This window comes from Ptychodera flava, chromosome 14, assembly GCF_041260155.1.
Source record: "Ptychodera flava strain L36383 chromosome 14, AS_Pfla_20210202, whole genome shotgun sequence".
NCBI lineage: Eukaryota > Metazoa > Hemichordata > Enteropneusta > Ptychoderidae > Ptychodera > Ptychodera flava.
Window position 1 is genome coordinate 19,010,435 of NC_091941.1, and position 11,038 is coordinate 19,021,472.

An 11,038-nucleotide genomic window follows, 5' to 3' on the forward strand; every position below is an offset into this window, starting at 1 on the left:
AGTGTTTGAAGTATAAAGAAAAGGGCCACGCCGTCCTTTAGTTGGAACCCTAAACAGAACGACTCGACTGACTCACACGTCTTTCACATATATAACAGATCTAAATCATCCGCCGACACAGGTATGCAATACCGAAATAAATCTTTAAATCTCTCGTGACTTTAGCTAGCTTGACAGAAGTGTCAATATTCGAATATCACGACCGAGTTTTTTGTGCGTGTTTGCCGTGTATTTAGATAAAGATGCCGTTGATTTCAAATCTCCGTGATCTGTAGGGACGATTAATCAGTAGTTTCCCGGTAAAACGCCTCAGGCTTGATGACAAACACATTCAGGCAGACTGATTTAAATCATGGGTGCTACATACACACGTGCCATCCGGGTTACGATCAAAGACGGCTCCTGCATATAATGGTCATCTATTGCACCCTCGAGAAAAAATTACTCACCTTGTTCGATTGTGACTTCATCTGGCTGCTCCGATACAATGTTAGGGTTAGCGATGGTGTGATTTGGTTGGTAGTCGCGAGCTGCTGACAAAACAGGAATAGAGATAAAGAAATTATGTTTTGACTTGTCAGGAATGCGTCTGTCTTTTATGAACAATATAGTATAAAAATCTTCATTCAAACTTATAAACTATAGACAATCAGACACAATGAGACACATACCACGAATATAATAATAATTTCAGTCTTATTTCAAATATTTCATGATGATGTGTGAAAGTTAGGAACCTAGCTTGTTGTTACAGACACGCATTAAGGTCAACTGTCTGGGGCTTTGCCCTGTGTTTCAAAGTAACCCTGAGGCACACGAAACCCATAGCACAATTGGCACTTTCAACTTTTCGCGTCCCTCCTCCCTTCAGCAGTGTCTTCCTGTCTGCATCTAGATCTGTTCCATTCTCATTATTCTAGGTTTTTTTTTTTCAATTTATCTCTCAAAACTCCAACGATGGATGACGAGAATCAAGGTACAAAAGAAGTTCTACTCTCCACCAATAAAAAGAACACCTCATGAATAATTTTGAATATATTAAAATCCGACGGGGCATGCCAAATGGTAACGAGTTGTGACAAGACATATCACGCAAATTATTCACATTGCTTCTTCAAAAGTATCTTGATGCTTACAAATGTCTCATCCATTTAATTTCTTCTGCAACTACGGTTTATTCAGCGAGTGAGACTGAATAAAGAGGCGAAGAAAATCGAAAGCAAATGTTGTCGACCTATTCAGTTCCTTGCTATCCAGCACACCATTCAACTTGTAGTGATACAACAAAATCACTGACAAATATAACTTGTTTCTGCGTCAGAATAACGTAACTTGATGTTTGTGCGATTTTCCCAACAAGGAATATTCCAAAAGGCTCTGATTGGCGCATGTAGAAGACACTGACAATATAGTCGAAAGCACGACATTTCCTGGTTTTACATAAAAACAACTCCCATAGTTCCCTACTTTGTTTGGCGAAACAACTAACAATGGCTTCTTTCCTTCTTTGAATGAATACAGAAGACAACCCTCTTCTTGTATAGAGCAAAACTTGCACTCATCTTCAAGGACAGACAGAATCGAACTTCAAGTTTAATGTTAACTTCATGAAATCGAATTATAAAGTTTTTTTATCGCCTTAGATTTTGTTCTGTGTTTAAAATGCAAAAGAGTGTTATCATCCCTACAGTAGTTACAGATATAGTGTATTGATCGGAACCATCTTTCGACACACACCGAACTTTACAGCCTTGTAATATGGACTGAGGCTGGGTCGATTTAAATATGTTTCGTAACCGGTATTGCTGCATTATGATGGAAAACAGCTCGCTTGTTCCGCGAGGGCGACGACGGCTCAAATTAAATTGTTTGAGTCCGTTTCTATTTCGCTGATGCTTTGCGAAAGCTGACACCGAAAGAATTTAAACATCACAAATACCTATGTTTGTTTTCGTGTTGTATGCCTATGGCTAACACATACACGTTTACCTTATTGCGTGTAATGTTCGTATACTCTCGTTTCCCACTATGCGTATTGTTATTGCCCCTTTTTGCGTCAAGTGGCGCTGTTTGTGTGTTGGTCTGTAAGCTTAGTTTTTGTTTGTTGTCGCTGATTTCACTCTAATTAACTCGCCCCGGGCGAAGTTCGCATGAGGATGTACTCGGTTATTACCGCGTGCACCCAAAATAGTTCTGACTCGGATGCACGCAGCACAGCAATTTATCTAAACATATTTGTTCAAGGTTGGCTGCTGTAAAAAAGGACCGATCCATTGTGCTCATAATGGCGGACTATATTTAGACGCCCATTTTTTCCCATAAAAATTTAAATTTTAATCCGACGTGACTTTGAACTCAACAAAAACAGCTATTGGGATAGAGTAAAGGGGTGATTCCGATTCGATTACGAATCAGAAGGGAGTTTCGACGGGTCAGAAGAATTCTGAAAACCGTGAGCACGCCCAACGAAGGGTAGCAACGTGCTAGTACCACTCGTACGCACCTCCTGCATAGTAATGCGTATAGCAAGGTCCTCGCAACGTGAAGGCATGTCAACGTCTGTGTTATCGTGACGCACATCAGACACATATGTGAGATGTGCAGGTAACTTTACTAGCCACTGTAGCCAGGTAAATCGATACCCGAGTACACCCGATTGTTCCCAGCGACTGTTTTTTGTAGCATGTCATGTGAACTTTGGGTATCATTTGTCGGCTATTATCTGTTTTGTTCGCGAGGGCTGAGAATGGCTGCTATACAGAGAGACACGGAAGCAGAACTGGCAACTGTGGAACGCACCTCACCCCATTAGAATTCAGTAAACAATGCGAACAAGCCACATGCATGCAACTAACGAACAAATGCAGGAATAATGCCCTTGTTCGACTTAGAGACTTTGTTTTCCACTAGATGCTAATATCAGGTGTCCGTTGGCAAAAAACGCTGCTCCGTCGATTGTCGTCTCTTAACGTGTGTGCGTTTTTATAACATATAAACACGGGTGCACGTGTTTCGGCCCTGCAGCTAACGTTATAATATCCAGACGACAGAAATCACTGACGGCTCCGAAAAAAAAATCTGTGCCGTCTCAAGGGCCCCGACTGTGTGGATTATTATTCGTCAAACAATGCTCTGAAAAAAGCGTGTCTGCATATTCAGCACTGACACTTAAATCGATAAAGCTATTCACCCTGGAGGGGCTTTTACTTAGCGTAATTTGCAAAAACTTTCTCCCACTACATTATGGTCTGCAAATCCCGACTTAAGAAGCTGCTTAGAGAAAGTGAAAGATGCTACCGAACGCATCTACTACTTGAAAGTGCAATACAAGTGATATGGGTAGCTGGTGACGTGCGTGTAGGAAGTAAACCTTGTTCAACTGTTGTACTTGTGTACAATACACTAAAATAGTTTTTTTTTTCCAAAATAAGGAAGGTTCGCGTGCCTTTAATAAACCCCTTTGTGGATGCTCTCCATTTCCGGGATATGTTGTGATAAAATTACCGAAGTTAGACCACAGACATACACGGTCTATCTGTGTCGGATGGTGGCATTGACCGGCAACATGGCGATCAGCTGACACACAAACCAAACACAGGTCTTAAATTTTTGCAAATGAGCCTCGTTTACATGCACTCACCCTTCACTCGACGTCGGTAGAGCATAAATAGGAAAATGGCGATGCTGACAATAAGTAAGGTGCCCAGCACACACCCAATCGCAACCCCAACGATGGTACCAGTGCAGTCTGACCCACTATCCTGGGTCTCCACGAGCTCGAACAGGCATATCAGGCAAACGACGAGGCCGGCACGGGAAGCCATTGCTGTGCTAATTTCAGGACTACTGTTATGCGGCTATGGGAAGTTTTTGAACAGGTCACTTGGTCACCACTGGCTGGCTATCCATTCGCCTTCATTCATTTTCTCGTTGAATAGAAATAGTCGGAATGCCAGCGGAAACACGCAGCTCTGAGCGCAAGGGCTTCCGTATTTGCATATGAAAGGCCCGATTATCACGGGTTGACTTTGGACAGGAGGGCCAGTTGTGTCTCTCGATCGTCCATACCATCCATCTTCACATCGATGACACACACGATATCGCACACATTTGACCCTGTCAAAGGTAAACGGTGATCGGTCACCCTCATCGCTCGCCGCGAAATTGCCCTTCAAGCTGGCGCTTCGTCGTAAACTTTACTTTTCTACCCACAATCCAACCACGCTGACCACCTGTTGATTGGTTTTGACTGCGGGGAAAGCATTGATCACGCCCTAATTGCCACGCTGCCATTTTCAGGCCTTCCCGGCCTGTCTGCCCTCGATGCGCGTAACTCCGTCAAACCGCACATCAGGTGTACACGTTAAAATGTGAAAACACCAGCCAGTGTATTCAGGTTTAATTTTTGTTTTCAGTAATGAATAACTCCATAGACGAAACAATTCAAACCTATCCAGACAGATATCTCATTATTTACAAGAATGAAAACGCGTTTTTGTTTCCCTATCACTATAATCGTGATATTGCTATTACGTGAAGAACAAGAAGTAATTATTTCAATATCAACCTCTGTCGTCATGGTACTTTGATATTTGCGAAACACGCCCAAAAAGACAACATCCCACACACTCAGCTGTTGCCAGACTGCTACGTCACACGGGGACGTTGTCCGCTTTTTTTTTTTACGCGGCAGATGCGCCGCACGCAAGGTCGGTATTATGACGTAACGACAAAAGCTGCCAATTCGGTTCCAAAGAAGTCACGGCACATCGGGAAGATGCCTTCAGAGAAACGTTTTGATGGATTTTTTGTTGTTAGCTTGACTGCATACCACACACGTACATGGTGGAATGGGTTCGGAGATCTCCAGTAGAAAAGCGGTTCATATTTGGGTGTCCGCCGAAATCATCTCGTCATTAAAACGAATCATACATGAGTAACAGTGTGAATATCATAAATTATCTCTCCTCTACTGCAAAGTGAAAGCACGTGGTTGTGCGAATAGCAAAGGATTACGGAGCTTTGAATAAAACATACTTTAAAAACTATGTTGATGTAGTAAATCCGAACTCTACTTTGGTGTTTTAAGTACCAAGCTGTAGTTCTATAAAATATTATTGTCTATCCATACTGTACCAAGCGGGCGATACTACTAGATGTCAATACTCAAGAATATGACATAATACTTTTACACCTAGCTTGCGCACGACAAAATCGATCACAATAGGGTTAATGCTCACACCTTATGACACGATGTTCAGATAATCCTACTGACGATCGATGCAAAAATAAAAGTTTGAAACATGGAGGTATACACTTGTGCTACTTCAATGGTTTGAAGAGCAGGGAAATCGTATCGGCGTGGAGTTGCGCAGAATCACGGACAACTTTTTCTCCTTGCCTGTGGCAGAATCGACCATAGACGGGTTGAGCATGCTTTGTGCAGCGTTGTTTACGTATGCAAATCCTTCCCTGGACGATCCTTATTGCCATTTCCATTCTCACTCTTTTTTCTTCCATAAGTCTGAGATCATCGCCAAAGTTGTGATGCAAGAAATACGCAGAGACACCAAAATCTTATACAAAAAACCTGCAAATAGTTAATAGCCGCTGACTGCAATATTTTACGCATTACTACTGAAAGATTAAATTTCATTCAGGGCTAGCTGAACCGTTTGAAAACGCTCCAGCTATCGTTTTTTAAAAATTAGGTGGGAGTTTCCTTTGCGATACACCCTGATGTTGATTCGGCTGTATCACGCAAAACTTCTTGCCCATTTCCTAAATTCAAAAAGTATACGAGAGCATAGACCCTCGAGAAACTCGAAGGTCTATAATGAGAGTGGCCATCCTTAAGGTAATACTAAGATGTATGCCACTACTGAGCAAATTTTAACTTGTAATTGCTGAACGATGGGAAGCGCAAAGTACCAGAGACTTAAACAAGAAGAACAGAATTTCGAAGAAAACTCGCATCTATCTTATAGGATTGAAACTAACAACGTTGTCACTTTCTCCCTTTCTTTTCAATGACCGATGAAAAGCTCAAAATGAGAACAGTGGACTGTTCAACTCGTTACCTTATCCAGAAGTCGGCGGTGAGGCGTTGTTTATGAAATCCGAGAATCTTTCCAACTAGACTGGAAATGTTGACACATTAGCAAACACAAGGAATGTTTTAAAATAATCCACAGTTAAAAAAAAACCACTTTATCTATGCTGGTGGCGAGATGCACCGCATGACCTGTGTGCCATACGTGCGGGCGCGTATATGGAGCACAGTTAACGAAGTTGTCGATGAGTTGGCAGTGCTTGGGGTGCCACTGGATATCGTTCAGGGTTTCGTGGTTAATGGGGTATTTGGTGTACGAATTCAAGCGTTATGTAGGTCATCGCGAAATATCGCCTTTCAGTTGAACATCGGAGAGGTATATCATGCACACACAATACGCCCAAAAAGACGTCTACAAAATAAAAGCTGCTTCCCCAACACTGAGAATCGTGTTTTAGTCATTGTGCGGAACCTGATAACATCAGATAAACAGTTAACCCGGCATGAACCCTGAAAGCAACTGCCCGGTTTCCTAGCAACGAGTACGGAACATAAGGATGGTTGCCTGGCAACTGGTGTCACCGTACGCAACGGAGCTGAATAACTAGTGGTCGATTGGGATGTATACAAGTTAATTCACCGAAGAAAACATTCGTACGATAAAGTTCACGGCAAAATGTAAATCTCGCCATTCTTCCAAGTCCATTTAATTCATATACGTTCACTCATTTTAAATACGCCGTAGGCGACAAGGAGAAGCTGTTAATACGGTTGAACCAGCGCCACAGTTCAAATTTCACAAACCTGTGCAAAAGTCCGACGAACAAAGACTTTTTGTTCTCGCAGGTTGTGTTAGAAGTAAGTCTTTCAGGGCGCTATATATAACACCATAGTTCTTTGAAGTAGGTCGTACGGTAGTAGTTCCGGACAGCCAAGCTTCTCATGTCACCTTGAATGGATTATTTACGACCGCCTCGTTTCATTTACTCCTTGCTTCTTCCAAACTTTCTTTAAAAGACTCTATTGTATTGTGTTGATGTCAATCTACCCTTGAAATTGTAAAGCTGTGTGCAAAATAAAAAAATGTTCTTGGTGCTAACGCTAGTTGATTCGTTTCTTGTCCATGTAGTTCTGAGTTCGCCATGACACATTTCAATATCAAAAGATGTGTATACACACATGTACATATTTAATATGAGTATATATAATGTGCGCATGTACCGTATGTGTGCAATCCATGTATGTATTTCACCGTATATAACATGTGTATATGTATGTATGTATGTATGTATGTATGTATGTATGTATGTATGTATGTATGTATGTATGTATGTATGTATGTATGTATGTATGTATGTATGTATGTATGTATGTATGTGTGTGTGTGTGTGCGTGCGTGCGAGTGTGTGCATACAAACGTATATGTGTGCTTTGTCATATATGGAATGCATGACAATATATACATATCAAGTATAATATCCATATATGAATGTGTATATATATAAATATATACATACATACGTACACACGTAGACACACGCATATATATATATATTATAATATATATATATATATATATATATATATATATATATATATTATACGCGCGTGTGTGTGTGAGTGTGTGTGTGTGTGCGCGCGCGCATGTATGTACGTGTGTGCGTGCCTGTGTGCATACATGCACTATATGTATGTATCGTCATAAATCGAATGCATGACAGTATATGCAAATCGAGTATAATAGAATTATAAACTACTAAGTATGTGTGAACCATGAAATGTGTGTGAAAATATATATACATTTGAATGTGATGTGATATGTTATGATATAATATGTCATTACTTAATATCACTCGTTCAAGGATAAACGTTACGATTTCGTCTTTTGCACTGAAGTTCCAGGACATCGGCAAACGCTTCCCGAGTAGTGAGACGGGTACCTTATAAACTGCAAGGCGGTTTTTTTTTATTTGGTGTTCTTTTCAAAGGGAGTGTTAATTTCACCGAACAATGAGCGGTGTCAATGTCCGGAAAGGAATCGGGGTCGTTTGTTTGGACCTTAATCTTCATTAGTTTTATAAAAAGGGGGCCCGTAACGTAACAGTCATTAACCTTTGTGTGGCAGCCACATACCAGTAAGTATCACACAACGGCAGACAATGTGACACTCACAATATTTGCATACTTTTTAACATACGTGGCACGACTTACGCATGGAAAAGTGCACCATCTTATAACAACGCGTCATGTTTTAATAGGGTACAGTGATGTGACAAACGAAAAGGGATGTTGGTATGACTTCATGTGACCGAAAACAGTGTTGAACTTCAGAATTGGCAGAACAAGCTGTGAACTGTGCCGTGGGAATGTAGTGCCTCTACTACACACGGGCCGCAGGTATAATATGGGCTTGAACAGAATTGCAAGATTGGGGGCTAGTGTGGTTTTTCGTTTTATTTATTATTTATTTATTTATTTATTTATTTTTTTTTTGGGGGGGTTACCATTTTTCATGCAACTGCTTTGGAGAGGGCCATTTCATTTCATCATACATGAATCGGGGAGGGGGAGAAAATCATTAATTTTTGTGCAAGGATATCGTAAAGACGGGCCGGCATTCTAGGAGTCCCCGTTGAAAGTGAATTCACAAAAAACACCATTGGAACTAATTTGGGATAATTGGGTCTTTATATTATTCAATTTTCTCAAAAGTGTTAGGTGCCCTATAGCTTAATGTTGCAATATTACAAATTACTCATAAAAACAAGAAACGCTGATGATGTTACACTTGCAGATTATATCGACATCACTTTACCATCCAATTATCCCAAATCAGTTCCAATAGTGTTAAAAGCAAATATCTTTTAAGTGTGTAAGGAAATTATGGAATGTCCACAAGAATGGATAGATAGGGCACAGCAGTTTTGACTGTCCTTGTCCTGTCAAATACATCCCCTGTATAACAGACCAAAAATACATGTACATGAATTTTCAAGGTATAAATATTACTCTAACAATTCTTTTATGAAGACTACTGTCCAAAAAAAAAGGAATCGTCAAACAAAATTTAAGTATAAGAAAATCACCTTTATTTTTGCACGAATAAAATAACCCTTTTTGAAGTCTTTGCCTCATTTCGCACTGAACACGTCTTTTGTATTTGCTGTACCATATGCAAAACAGCCATGGATTTTTTTTGTGTGTTGGGGAGGCCATTTTATTCCCCTTCCCCTCCGTTTGCTATGAGAGCTGCAGAACACTGGAATATCATTATCGGACACTATAAGATGTAGCACTAATCTTAATGTTTTTAAAAGTCAATTAAAAACTTTTATCGTGTCAAATGTAGAAAAATAACTTTTTATGTTGCTTTTATTCGTAGTTGTATTTCTTTTGTCCTCACAGTTAATATAGACTTTAACTTTTAGTTTTACTGTTATTGTTTAAAGGACCCCACGGAAGATTACAACCTTCTTGGGTCATCTCCCCGATCTGTGCTTTTAAATGGGAAATCCTTCATTGTGAATAAATAAATAAATAAATAAATAAATATAAATAAATAAATAAATAAATAAATAAATTCTTGATCAAGGAGAAGGGCGAGTTCACGATTTTGGGGCAAGCAATTGGGGGACGACCAGCGTTTGTCATGAATCCACTTCTTAAAAGCACCAGCCCCACCCCCTCCGTTGATTATGTTCAGGCCCTAAGTATACAGTCAGGGTAAGGTTTGAGTGTTCGCGTTAACAATCGAAACCATTAACCAAATGGTGGCGGGCGTTTGTCATGGTTGGACAGCCAATCTGTCGGTTATCGTCCCCATCTTCTTAGGGTCTTTCTACAAGCAGGTTTATCTCCTATTTGAACGCCGTGAGTAAAACACCGAAAAGTGTCTTTGGGACGTATCACTGCCACTTTGGTTCGAACAGGTCTTCCGTTTGCATCACTTTCGTCGAGGTAAGATCTAAGCAACTGTATTGCCAACTTCCTGAGACCAACAAGAAGGTCGAACACAAAGAAACTTGTGTTCTTGCAAAAATCCGGACACCAATATTAACATGTTTAGTATCCCCCTCCACCAAGGACCGCTAAGGTTAGGGTGTTCCAGTTACGTGAGGTCGATCACATCACTGTCACATGTCACTGACAAAGTAAAACGCGACAAGGTGTACACAGCTCATCCTTCTCCGGCAAATTGAATCATTTAATATTTTGGCACGTTACCCGAGGTACTAGGTGCCAAATCATTTATTCTTTGTACAATCTGGGTTCACAGGTATTGGTATGCAGCAAGCAAATGTTTTCGGTACAGTGAATTGAACTCGGCGGTCTATTATGCATGGACGACCATGCAGAGTACATGATGCAAATGGACGGAGAGGCATTTTTCTAGTTTTCTAAATCGACCCCAATCTACAACAATACTGGAACGACAGGTAACGTGTACTTTTCAAGCAAGGTGTGGTGAAAACACTCTCAAGGGAATCTGGGTTCTTTGTATAGGACTCTCACAGTAAAAGTGCCACTGAAAATGCAATTGAAGGGGCAGAGCGGAGATCACCAGGTAATGGCGTATGTGAGTGAAAGTAGTTGGTTGTGGCGACAGTAATGTTACAGGACTAAAATTCCTTTTTTCAAATGATCAACAAACATGGCTATGGGAGATTCTCTGAGTGATATTAGGATGTATCAGAGGGGTTGAAATCCCGGTATGTGGAAGTGGATTCCATAATTTTTGTCAGTGTTTTGGAACTCCTGAACATGGAGTGCATGATTTAGGCACAATCCAATTTCTCTTCAATCATGTGGCATTCATAATTTTTCACAAGGGTGGCAGTTATCGATGGTACTGATTTTCTGGGGTTTAGATAGCTACACAGAATCCAGTGAAGTCATGCCCTTTTCTCACTACACAAGGGCAAATCTTACCATAGAAAACAGGGTTGCGTCAGAATTGGGACACAACACGGTTTACGGAGCAATACC

General features: G+C 40.6%; 1 protein-coding gene across 1 annotated transcript in view; it reads right to left on the reverse strand.

The window, feature by feature from the left end:
* Positions 1-4,090, reverse strand: part of LOC139149634 (uncharacterized) — a 35,835-nt gene extending 31,745 nt beyond the window's left edge. The window contains exons 1-2 of the mRNA XM_070721470.1: positions 3,641-4,090; positions 450-530 (exon numbers count right to left, since the gene is read on the reverse strand). Coding sequence (XP_070577571.1) covers positions 450-530; positions 3,641-3,824 — 265 coding nt within the window. The 5' untranslated portion in view covers positions 3,825-4,090. The remainder of the gene's footprint in view (positions 1-449; positions 531-3,640) is intronic.
* Positions 4,091-11,038: the final 6,948 nt, after the last annotated feature.